At 43.0% G+C, this 13,259-nt stretch overlaps 1 protein-coding gene across 1 annotated transcript; it reads left to right on the top strand.

Moving 5' to 3' along the window:
• The first annotated feature begins 202 nt into the window (after positions 1 to 202).
• Positions 203 to 12,807, top strand: LOC109746855 (ASC1-like protein). The gene is made up of 6 exons (XM_040403009.3): positions 203 to 297; positions 483 to 561; positions 11,289 to 11,515; positions 11,601 to 11,756; positions 11,843 to 12,028; positions 12,163 to 12,807. The coding sequence occupies exons 1-6, from the start codon at positions 203 to 205 to the stop codon at positions 12,428 to 12,430; spliced, it is 1,011 nt and encodes a 336-aa protein (XP_040258943.1). The 3' UTR covers positions 12,431 to 12,807.
• Positions 12,808 to 13,259: the final 452 nt, after the last annotated feature.

Genomic DNA, 13,259 nt, shown 5'->3' with positions numbered 1-13,259 from the left:
ATTTCTTGCTCAGCTCAGCTCAGTCCCACCCACCCATCTCAAATCTGTTCTTATTGTGTTGACTCATCCTTCTCCTTATATATAGCTCATAAGCGCTCTTAGGTTACTTGGACCGGCAACCAGTCCATTTTCTGCCCTTTGTAGTTTTGGATCCAACAGCCACCCAGCGTTATAGGAGTTGCATCTCCCGCCTCTGCCTGCAATGGCGTCCCTGGTAGAGGTCTTTATGGGATCATATTCTTCTTCAGCACCGGTGGACTGGGAGGCAGAGGCCTACCCGGAGTACAGTGAGGCCTTGTACAATGGGAGATGCTTAGGGGGTGCTTAGAAAAATAAACCGGGTTTTTCTGAAGCACCGGTGCCTATTTCTATAGAAGAGACGCTTAGTTAAGCGTCTACCCTGTACAAATAAGCGCCGGCGCTTAAGGAAATCCTGGTTTATTTCTTGAAGCACCTCTCGTAAGCACCTCTCATTGTACAAGGCCTGACTACGCCTTGCTCCCCCTACTCGTCGCCTTCTTCCCCGCCTTGCGCTTGATCCTCGATCAATTCGTCTTTGAGGTAAATTGTCTGGCTGTTTTCCTGTCCCGTTTAGGACCCGTTTGGTTCAAGGGCAACAAGGAATAAGCTGGGGATATGCAAGTCCACTTGGTCAGCGATATCCTTCTTTTTATGGATGAGTGACAAGACATGAGAGTCAGTTTTTTTGCTTTAGTTTTCTTTTTGCATCAGTTAGAGGCAGATATAAATGTTATCAATAACTAGATGATACCTCGCACGTTGCTATGGAAATCGGTTGCAATATATTTCAATGAGATTTTTTTGAAGGTATTTTAATGAGATTTGTTTGTGTGGAATATAAATATTTAGATTAATAACACGTGAACCAAAATTCAAAATGCATATGACTTAATATATTTAATTATGTATAATTGTAAAATATTTATTGATATAAGTAGAATAATAGACTGAAAAATATTTTTCTATGCATGGTTGCCTGTGGTGGTGGGTCTTTTCTCAGACATAGTTGCATGTTGAGTTGAGCTTTATCAATGCAGAACTGTATGATGACGTGGCATGCTTGCATGTTGAGACAAAAAAATAGTGAAGATGACTCTCTTAGATATATAAAATTTCTGGTTCAAATCCGCATCCTTTTTAAGGATATGGTATACCCTTTAGGAATGAGATGGATATGTATGTGTATACATATTTTGGTCAACCAGATATCGATCCCATGAACATGCACTAGTAGAAAAAGGGCCATTTGTCCCGGTTCATAAGGCCCATCTGTCCCGGTTGGGGAACCGGGACTAAAGGGTCGTTACTAATGCCTAGACCTTTAGTCCCGGTTCTTACACGAACCGGGACAGATGGCCTCCACGTGGCCGGTGCTGCGAGCCCAGGCAGGAGGCCCTTTAGTCCCGGTTGGTGGCACCAACCGGGACCAATAGGCATCGACGCGTCAGCTGTTCAGGGGCTAGGGTTTTTGTTTTTTTCTGAAAGGGGGGTGGATTTGGGGGTTTTGTATGGTTAATTAAGGTGTTTCATATATTGTGTTAGGTAGCTAATTAATTAATAGAGAGAAGTGTCCTCTCTTATCTCTGTGCTTGGTCGACGCTACGTACTATACGTATAGAGAGGCCCTCGACACGCTAGCTAGTAAGAAAATGAAGGAAACCATTAAGTACAGAAGTTCGTCATGCATACCGAGAGAAGTGATCGACCTCTCCTTCTCCGAGAGATTGGTCGAATAACAAGTTTTCGTATTATCTATCCGACGCTACTGGCTACATACATATACAATACGTAAGATCTCTTACAATCCCCTAGCATCTGAACTGAAGTTCCACATGGTATTCTCCGGCTTTATTGATGACGTGGTCAAGAAAGAATCACGCCAATTCCTCTTGAATTGCTTTCATGCAATCTTGTGATAGGAGTTCATTCCGCATCTGCCACGTCTAATTTGAAGAAAGAGGGTTAATACATATATATGAATGAAACTCAACAGAAATGATGGTGCAATAAAATGAAATTGTGAATATTATTACTTACGCACTTCATATTGTCTTTTAGAGTAGCCCCGCTTATCTTTGCAAGTCGTGTTGTAGATGAACTCGCACACGTAGTATCCACAGTAATCATTCCCTTGTTCCTGCCACAAGCACTTTACGAGAAATAGAGGTCAATCAAAATGATAATGAAGCATTATAAATGGCATTGATGAAAGTAGTTAGAATCAACGGGAGATGCGCGCAACTAGCTAGCTAGTAGTACTTACTTTCGGGTATGTATATCACAGCTCCTTTGGCAGTCCCGGAGCTTCTGCGGTGAACTTTTTCCAAACCCTGCAAGACAAAGAAAATAATTATTACTTGAGATATCAGGAAATGAACAAAAAGTTGCCGATATGGTGAGATAATGATCGATTGAACTTACTTGTTGAGAATTTTAGTCATGTCTGCATAGGTCTTGGGATCTTTTCGTCTCGAGTCTAACACGGTTACTAGTCCACGCTCAAGCTTAATCTCCAGGAGAATATAGTGGAAGCTGCGCACGCATGCATAACTCATCAATTACATTACTATAACCTCGCTTGAGTAATAAGGGAAACCGAATATGCACACGACAGTAACACTCACTCGAATTTGTAAGGAAAGAGTATTAGATCTTTGTTTTGATTTATTATCAATGATTTGAGCAAGTTGGCCTCGGCATCTTGGGCGCTCTTTTTAACCTGAAATTCATCTGTGAGATTTGTGTTAATGAACCCAATATCATACATTTCTGCTTTTCTGCACTCGACGATCTTCAATCTGCATAATATAGTGAGGATAATTATAAATACTTGCAATGAAAGAGCTGAGCTATATATAGAGACTTAATGGCAGAAGTAGTACTTACAGACAGTAGCAAGTGACCGTTAATTTATCGAGGGCCTTTTGATTGAAGAACTGGAAGAACTCCTCAAATGGAACATACAACAGATCAATTCCAACGAGGTCGTGCTCCTCTTTAACTCTCAGATACAAAGTATCCGTCCCCCCAGACTCTCTGCAGGTTTTCATGTACCAATCATGGAATCTTCGCATCATCGTTGTTAGAGATTTTTCATCTTTGACGAGAGGCTTCCCATACTCGTATCTGTGTTCGTCCACCTCCGAGAAATCATAATGTACATTGTAGGGCAGGTAATCTCCAAGATTGTTATAACCGGGCACCATCCCCGGATCATTAGCGACGATGTCTCTAGACACATTGAGCAGGGGGCACGATTGGTTCGCTTGTTCGCCGAGCTGGGCAATTTTTTTCCTAGCTGCTCGTCGTTCTTTTAACCTTTGATCACTGACAGTACTTCCCGACCGCTCCGCTTCGAGATATACCTTTTCAGTAACACGCTCATAGTTAGTTTTCGGCGGAGACTTTGGTGGTTTCCTCAGGGCATTGATAGTGCGCTTTTCTTTCACCGGATCTACCTTCTCCTCCGGAGGTGGATGTCTCTCTGCTTTCGCCCCTTCAAAGAAGTCCTTCACTTCTTTTTGCACAATCTTCTTGTTTTCTTCCACGGTCATCTCGTACGGTAACTTCTCTAGAAGCTTGAGAGGTGGACCGTATCTGTATTGCCTCCCGCCTCTAGATGTATTGCTAGACGCCAGAGGCAGACGGAGTGGCTGCGGCTGTCTTCTTTCGTGCTTGCTTACGAGGCGGAGGAGAAGGACTACGATGCGCCGGAGCAGCCGGGGCGGCGGCGGGTCTCTTCCGCCCTTGCTGGCGAGGCGGAGAAGGAGGAGGCTGGCGGCTCCTCGGGCGCACCGGCGCAGGCGGAGAAGGAGGCGGAGTGCCGCCACGCACCGGAGAAGGAGCCTGAGTGCCCTGATCGTCACTCGCCGGAGGAGGAGGCGGCGGAAGAGGCGGAGTGCCTTGACTCGCCGGAGGAGGAGGAGGAGGCGGAGGCGTCCAGTTTGGAAGGTTGATGAGCTCCTTCTGCCATAGGCATGGAGTCTTCAGACAAGAACCCAACCGAGTCTCCCCGTCACCCGTAGGGTGGTCAAGCTGGAGGTTCTCAAATCCTTCTGTGATTTCATCCACCATCACCCTAGCATATCCTTCTGGAATCGGCCGGCAGTGAAAAGTTGCACCAGGTTCAGGAGGTGCAATAGAGCCAACAGCCGCCTTGACTTTCAATTCCATCCACTGCGTCATAATGTGGCAATGCTGAGACTCCGTGATAGCATCCACGGGGTAGCTAGCAGGAGTCGTGAAGAAAGGCTCCTGAAGCAGCTCTGTGGAAGCCACGCTGCTTCTCCGCTGAGATGGCGGGGTAGCTTCGGGTGTAGCTTCACCAGGTCGCATGCTGCGAACTGCGTCTCGTTCCTCTAGCGCTTGTACCCTTGCGTGCAGCGCCTGTAGTTGGGTCAACTCCTTTTTCTTCTTCCTCTCCTGGCGTTTGTAACCGCCTGCGTCGGGAAATCCAGCCTTCTACGAAAGGGAGCCTGGCGTGCCTCGTGTCCGTCCGGGGTGCTCAGGATTCCCGAGGGCCTCTGTGAGCTCGTCGTTCTCTCTGTCCGGAACGAACGTCCCTTGCTGCGCCTTTTTGATATACTCCTGAAGCTTCTCGATGGGTGTGTTCAGCTGCTCGTTAGTCCAAACGCACTTCCCTATTACAGGGTCCAATTTTCCCCAACCCCGAAGAACCAAGTCCTGCAACGGTCTGGCTAGCCTCGCGTGTCTGGTTCGATCCCTTTATCAATGAGGTCATTCTCAGCCTTGTCCCACAATGACCGGGCTTTCAGGTAGCCACCTGACCCCTTGCGATGGTGATGCTTCTTCTTTGCAGCATTTTTCTTGTTTGTCGCTGACATCTTCGCTGCTCTCTCAGATTTCTTTTTGGTGACAAATGCGGGCCACTGATCTTTGATCTTCTCAAATCGACCGATGAATTCTGGAGTCTTGTCTTGGTTGACAAACGATGATTTCAGCTCATTCTTCCACCTCCTGAATAGCTCAGCCATCTTCTTAAGAGCATAAGCCTTGATCATTGGCTTTTTAACTGGATTCTCGGGATCCTCCTCTGGCAGGAAGGTGAAATTTTCCTGCAGCGCGGTCCAAAGATCAGCTTTTTGCCTACCGCTGACATAAGACACCTGAGAGTCTTTGTCCTTAGGCTTCAACCATTGCTCGATGCTGATTGGGATCATGTCCCTAACTAGAACCCCGCACTGAGCATTAAATTTTTGCTTGGTCCGGAGGGGTTCAATCGGTTGGCCAGCGCGATCAATTTCGATGATCGTGTACCTTTCATCCATGCGCAACTTTCTCTTCGGGCCTTGTCTCGTTACCGAAGTGTTGCTCGATCCGGAGGGCTAGAAAAGAAGAAAAAGAAGAGAGTTAATATGTGTACATACCAAAAACAATTAATGCATCAATTAGCTATAGTCAGGACATGCTTAATTAATTAATATATATACCTGGTCGGACTCCGTTCGGTCACCGGAGCCGTCATCACGGTGTCCTTCCCCCTCCATTCGGTCACCGGAGCCGTCATCACGGTGTCCTTCCCCCTCCATTCGGTCACCGGAGCCGTCATCACGGTGTCCTTCCTCCTCCATTGTTTGATCATCGTCGTAGCCTGCTTCTTCATCCTGTCTTTCCAGACCATAGGTGCATGTGTCGTTGAGAAACGACAAGACGGCATCACTTCCGTGTGCGATTATCTCCCCCAACACCGCTTCTTTTGCTTCGACTCGGGGGTGCGGATCCATAGTTTCTGCAAATATTTACAACATGGCAATTATTATTCAAACATGACAGATGGATATATTAGTGGCAAACGTTGAACTAGCTAGCTAAGCACAATAAGGAATCATATTAGTGGCCTGGCCTCGACGCTTCTCTAGGGTTTGGGATGGCCTCGACAACGCTTCAAGGGTTTGGAGTGGCCTCAACAACGCTTCAAGGGTTCGGGGTGGCCTCGACGACAATGCTCTTTTAACTTGGTAAATTTGGGTGGCCTCAAGAGAGTTTGTCGATCGGGTAGGGGCGCGGCGGGAGGGGGTAGGAGACCGACATTGTTTTTTTCTAGGGTTTGGGTGTCCTCGAGAGTTTTGGTCGAGCGAGAGGGCCGGGGGGTGCTCCGGACGTCCCCCCTCACTTTAACAACGAACTACCTTAAAAAAAAGACTTGCTTCACCGCGGGTCCTTCTTCATTTTTTCCTTTGTTTTTTCTTATATGTTTGTTTTCGTTTTCATTCTACATTTTCGTACATATGAAAAAAATAAAGTTTCTATACAAAAGTGCACAATTTTTATGAACAAACTACAACATCTAAATAAACTATACATCTAAATAAATATAACTATACATCTGAAATTTTCCTAATCTTAAAACTAAACTAAACATAAACTAAAATAATCTAAAAAACATGTAAAAACATCTAAAAATAGCATCTAAAAACATCTAAAAACATCTAAAAATCTAATAGCTAGCACCCGGCAGGGGCGGAGGGGCACGGCGGATGGGTCGGCGCCGGCGCCGGCGCCGGCGGGGCAGGGCAGGGGCGCAGGGGCGCGGGACAGGGGAGGGGTGCGGGAGCAGGCTGGTGCTCACAGGGGGCGGCGGGGCACGGTGGGCGGCGCGTCGGGGCCGGCAGGGGCGCGAGGGTCGACGCCGTTGTCGGGGCAGAGGGCGTCAGCGACGACGTTGAGCAGCCTGACGACGTCGGTGGCAGCGGCGACGGCGATGTCGAGCAGCCTGACGGCGTTGGTGGCGGCGGCGACGACAAGGTGGAGCAGGGGCGTCGTGCGGTGACGGCGAGAAGGAGCAGGGGCGTCGGGGGAAGAAGTGATGGATTTGGTCGAAACTACTAACTGTTTTCTTATATACCCAGGGCATTGGTCCCGGTTGGTGCCACCAACCGGGACGAATGCGACCTTTAGTCCCGGTAGGTGCCACCAACCGGGACAAAAGGCCTCTTTTCAGCAGCCCAAAGGGCGGGAAGCGGCGGCCTTTGGTCCCAGTTGGTGGCACCAACCGGGACTAAAGGGGGGGGGGCATTGGTCCCGGTTGGTGGCACGAACCGGTACCAATGCACCCCTTTAGTACCGGTTGGTGCCACCAACCGGAACCAAAGGCCTTGTGCTGCTGCGCCCGCGTCGAAAGTTTAGTCCCACCTCGCTAGTTGAGAGGGGCGCGCAGTGGTTTATAAGCCCCACTGCCGCACCCCTCTTGAGCTCCTCTCCATTGCAGGCTTACGGGCCTAATTGCGACTGCTATGCTTGATGGGCCTACTAGGCCTTCTGCAGGCCTGAATCCTGGCCCATGGATGGGTTACTAGTCGTATTCAGGCCGTGGTGGCCCAGTAGGTGGCAAATTTTTTATTTTTTCCCAGTTTTTTGTTTTCTTTTTTGCTTTATTTTTTTGTTTTGTTTCTACTTACAACAAAATACTTATTTATTTTATTTTATTTTGTTTCTAATTACTTATTTATTTTATTTTATGATAATTCATTTTGCTATTAAAGTTTCTAACAAACAAAGTTCTTTATGAAAATTCTTTTTGCTTTTAATGATTTTGAACAGAAAATACTTTGAAAATTTTAGTTGCATCCATTTTATATAATTTTAGTTTCATAAATTTTAGAGGTTGCTTATAATCTTTTGAACAGAAAATACTTTGGTAATTTTAGTTTCATAAATTTTATTTATGTTATTAAAGTTTATTTTATTTTGTTTCTACTTATATATTTTATTAAAGTTTATATTATTTTGTTTCAAATTACTTATTTATTTTATTTTATGATAATTCTTTTTGCTATTAAATTTTCATGCATTTACTGATTATTTTGAGCTATAAGACCCTGAAATTGAAAAGCATTTCAAACGAACTCTGAAAAGGTTAAAAGTTGGCATGGTATCATCATTTCACCCACATAGCATGTGCAAGAAAGTAGAGAGTGTTACGGCAAAAACTGGATGCACTTCGTGTACAAAAGGGACAATCTCTTTCGAAGTATCAGGGTTTCATACGGAAACTCGTCTGTTACAAAAGGATTTCATTTTTTTGAACTTATTTGAACTCCATAGTTTTTCTATGTTCAAAATGCACCATTCAAAGCCACATCATCAATTTTCAACCCTTTCTGACTTCATTTGTTATTTTTCATGCATTTACTGATTTTTTCAGCTATAAGACCCTGAAATTGAAAAGCACTACAAATGAACTCTGAAAAGGTTGAAAGTTGGCATGGTATCATCATTTCACCCACATAGCATGTGCAAGAAAGTAGAGAGGCTTACGGCAAAAATTGGATGCACTTCGGGTACAAAACGGACAATCTCTTTCGAAGTATCAGGGTTTCATACGGAAACTCATCTGTTACAAAAGGATTTCATTTTTTTGAACTTATTTGAACTCCATAGTTTTTCTATGTTCAAAATGCACCATTCAAAGCCACATCATCAATTTTCAACCCTTTTTGACTTCATTTGTTTTTTCATGCATTTACTGATTTTTTTTCAGCTATAAGACCCTGAAATTGAAAAGCACTACAAATGAACTCTGAAAAGGTTGAAAGTTGGCATGGTATCATCATTTCACCCACATAGCATGTGCAAGAAAGTAGAGAGGCTTACGGCAAAAACTGGATGCACTTCGTGTACAAAATGGACAATCTCTTTCGAAGTATCAGGGTTTCATACGGAAACTCGTCTGTTACAAAGGGATTTCATTTCTTTGAACTTATTTGAACTCCATACTTTTTATGTGTTCAAAATGCACCATTCAAAGCCACATCATCAATTTTCAACCCTTTCTGACTTCATTTGTTATTTTTCATGCATTTACTGATTTTTTTCAGCTATAAGACCCTGAAATTGAAAAGCACTACAAATGAACATGGATAGATAAGTGACCAAATTAATAGTAGTTCATCATCAAATTAAAACCAAAGTACATACATAGTTCAAATTGAACAACATATAGCTCTCCAGAGCATCTAGTTAAACCATACATTGAAACTATGTAAAACCTTTCAATGCAACAACAAATGCGATCATAATCACAACTAAGGTAATAATTGATCCAACGGCATAATGATACCAAGCCTCGGTATGAATGGCATATTTTCTAATCTTTCTAATCTTCAACTGCATTGCATCCATATTGATCTTGTGATCATCGACGACATCCGCAACATGCAACTCCAATATCATCTTCTCCTCCTCAATTTTTTTATTTTTTCCTTCAAGTAATTGTTTTCTTCTTCAACTAAATTTAACCTCTCGACAATAGGGTCGGTTGGAATTTCCCGTTCAACCACCTCCTACATAAATAAAATCTATGTAACGTTGGTCGGCATAATTGTCATAAACAATAGATGAACCAAATAGTTATAAAAAGATAATATATACCACATCCGAATCATAGACAGGACGAGGGCCGACGGGGGCGGATACCAGAACCATCGCACTATATAACAACAAGGAATAATAAAAGTAAGAAAATTAGACAAGTATCTATCTCAAGTAAGAATTTTTTTTCTTTCAGAAAGAAGATAAGAACAAGAGGCTCACCACGGTGGTGCCGACGATGAGATCGGCGCGGGCGATCGACGGCGGTGAAGACGGGGACGGGATGTGACGGACCGCTAAACCTAGAAAAATCTCGGGGAAAATGGAGCTCGGAGGTCGAGTTTCGAGAGAAGAAATATTAACTAGTGTGGCTCAGACATTTCATCGAACACCTCATGTGCATAGGAGGTGAGCTAGAGCACCCAAATGCCCTCCCCTCGCCGGCCAGCAAAAAACAGAGCAGTGTGGAGTGCTCTGCTCGCCGGCGATGGGCTATATATAGGCAAATCATTTGTCCCGGTTCGTGGCTGGAACTGGGACCAATGGATGTGGGCCAGGAGCGAGGCCCATTGGTCCCGGTTCGTGCCTAGAACCGGGACAAATGGGTCCAAACGAACCGTGACCAAAGCCCACGAGGCCCCGGCCGGCCACCTGGGCTCACGAACCGGGACGAATGCACCCATTGGTCCCGGTTCGTATAAGAACCGGGACTAATGGGCTGGCCAGGCCCGATCGAAAGCCCTTTTTCTACTAGTGATGGCAATATATGGTATTGAGAATATCCTGCAGAATCTGATAATTTTTTAATCGTCCAAGGTAATCAATTCGGTTTATCTGATAAAATGAGCCAGCCGGATTAGATGATACCCTTGGATGATTAAAAAATATATATCTTGAGATAAATAGAGATAGTGGAGATCAACTACTTAGGCATATTAGATGATACCCTCATGCGTTGCTGAAGGCATTGGTCGCAATATATTTTGATGAGATTTAGTTTGATAGAATATATATATATATATATATATTCTAATATGAGAATTTAAATTAGAATAAATATGGTTTATTATATTTATTTATTAAGGTGGACCTTTTCTACGCATGTGCCTTTTCCCATGCATAATTACATGTTGAGGTGTTAGGTGTGCATGTTGAGAGAAGTAGGTTAGTGCGGATCATCTATTTTGTTATACAAAATGATGTCCCACGCGTTGCTGGGAGAACCTTTGTAAAATAGATGCATAAATACATGCTAGAAAATCTAAAACTATTGCAAAAACAAATTTAAGAATGCCATCGGGGTATATTTCGAGAACAATAATGTATATGAAGGATATCACAAAATATTGTGTAAAAAGATAAATCTATCGGATTGAAGCCAAACGGGGGCCATTTTTAACAAATGTGTGTAACATGACCTACATATATTTGCTCCAAGCGTCCAACATACAAATATATGTAGTTCATGCTACAAAAATGTACAAATATATGTAAGTCGTGCTATGAAAATGTGTAACATGACAGTCTATGCTGCCCACAAAAATTAGTGAAACAAATCCGTACATGATTAATGAGGTGGCATGGTTGCATGCATATATTAGTGCACAAATGTAACTAATGACCACATGCATGACTTGATGATGTGGCATAGTTGCATGATGAGGAAAAGTAGGTAGTGGGTTGCAACTATTTAAGAATAGAGGATATGATATATGATATGACGACGGCCATGAAACTGGTTGTGATATTTCTTGTTAATCTATTGTGACGTAGGACACTCCACTATCCAACCTTATCTAGGAAAATAATAGAACATGTAATGGAAGAAAATATGGGCTACACTGGCAAAATTTCATCCTCTCTTGTTTGAGTTGCTTAACCTAGGTTTACTCTGGTTTCCCTCTAATATAAGCTCTTTTATCTCACTCTCTTCACAGGTGTTAGCAAGACGACTTATATTTAGAAAGGGACATGACAAGATTGCTGAAATACATGAAAGGAGAAACAAAATCCACAAATTTAAAGAATCAGCCTGGAAATTTGTTTATTTTCTTTCGGCGGAACTATTTTCATTATCTGTGACATACAATGAGCCATGGTTCACAAATACAAGATACTTTTGGGTAGGGCCCGGCGAGCAGCTCTGGCCTAATCAAAAGATGAAGTGAGTGAGAGAAATAACCTCATTTGTTCCTCATTGCAATTTTTATTTCACTAAGAGGCCTCAACATTGTTTTTTTTCTCTTTAGGCTGAAGCTTAAGGCTGTATACATGTTTGTTGCTGGATTTTACATATATTCTATCATTGCACTTCTGATCTGGGAAACAAGGCGAAAGGACTTCGGAGTTTCCATATGTCACCATGTGGCAACTGTTGTTCTAATTGTTATGTCCTATATTTGCAGGTATGTAGATGCGTGTAATTGCCCTTCTATACCCATATAATGATACCCAACATAGCCAAACCTAAAAGTATTGCTACTGCAAACAGATTATCTCGTGCTGGGTCAGTCATTTTAGCCATCCATGATGCAAGTGATATATTCGTAGAGATAGGAAAGATGGCCAAGTACAGTAGCTGTGAGTGGCTAGCTGCTGTGGCATTTCTATTTTTTGTGGCTTCTTGGATCCTTCTTCGGCTAATAATTTTTCCTTTATGGATCCTAGGAAGCACAAGGTAAACATCTACTACAGTTTCTATGTTATTCTGGCATGTGGTGCTACTTTACCTGATTAGAAAGTAGAGTAACTCCACTGTAGATTTTGTAGTGCATTTTGTTGATCAATTTCATGATCTCTCATCTTTTTCAGTTATGAAGTAGCTATGATCCTGGAAAAGGACAACAACAAAATCTACAGAAGCTCATATTACTATCTTTTCAACACTCTCTTGTTCTCACTTCTAGTCTTTCACATATATTGGTGGGTATTGATTTATAGGATGCTTGTCAAACAAATCCAGTCCAGTGGGCATGTTGGTGAGGATGTTCGATCCGGTCAGTTACTCTTTTCTTGCTCATTTCCTCGGTGTTACATTTATTTTCTTTCTCAGCAGCATCTTCTTATGTATTTCTTATAAGTTATCCCTGCTATCAAACAGATTCTAAGGCGAAAATGATCATGAAGATTAATCTGTAGGTTGTTGGATGCTTGAAGAACTATATATGATGTCTCTTGTTTGGAATGAGAATTGTGCAAAAGGGTTGTATAAAGAATAATAATGTCAAGGAGGAACCAGTTAGCATGTCGATTAGGAGGAAATTATGTTACAAGAACAAAATTGAAAAGGCTCAAATCTCGGTGTCACTAGAACAATTATCCTTGATACGATATCATTCAGGATCTTGAGGCATAAATCAAACATTGTAAATTTTCTCTCCCAATACATGTCAAAATGTCATTGTAGAAATATTGAGAGTCTCCAAGTTAAAAAAAACTATCTTTTATCCGACTTGATTGAAATTAAGTGGTGCGAGTGTGAACCATCATGTTTTGCTTTTTTGTTCCATCTTTTTTCTGCGTACCACTACTCGAATCACTGAAGATGCCTAGATTCCCGGGGTTTGTGAGTTCTTTTTGTCAGGAGCTCGGCAATGTTAACAGTTTTCCGAGAACCGATCTAAAATAGGACAGTTAGGCTAGTGCCAAGATAAATAAACTTAGCGATCAGTCGAACTCCACAAAGTATTTTATTTGTTGAGTCCCGGTCCAAATGAACTCGGCAAAGACCAGACCGAGGTGCCCCACGTGGACTAGGTGACGACTATGCCGAATTTCTGGTAATAGGAACTCTGGAAAGATTTATCAGTTTAATTTTTCAATTGGGAAAACCAAGAGTCGCCACGTAGACCCCTTTGCGGAGAATCTGACATAAAGAATTTAGAAAATCCCCGATCCTTCATCTCCCC

This window comes from Aegilops tauschii, chromosome 3, assembly GCF_002575655.3.
Source record: "Aegilops tauschii subsp. strangulata cultivar AL8/78 chromosome 3, Aet v6.0, whole genome shotgun sequence".
NCBI lineage: Eukaryota > Viridiplantae > Streptophyta > Magnoliopsida > Poales > Poaceae > Aegilops > Aegilops tauschii.
The sequence above is the reverse complement of the archived record's forward strand: the minus strand, read 5'-3'. Positions and strand labels throughout refer to the sequence as shown.

Coding starts and splice junctions, on each gene's coding strand:
- LOC109746855 (XM_040403009.3), top strand. CDS start 203: ATGGCGTCCCTGGTAGAGGTCTTTATGGGATCATATTCTTCTTCAGCA. Junction 11,516..11,600: donor TGGCCTAATCAAAAGATGAA/GTGAGTGAGAGA, acceptor TTTTCTCTTTAG/GCTGAAGCTTAAGGCTGTAT. Junction 11,757..11,842: donor GTTATGTCCTATATTTGCAG/GTATGTAGATGC, acceptor TACTGCAAACAG/ATTATCTCGTGCTGGGTCAG.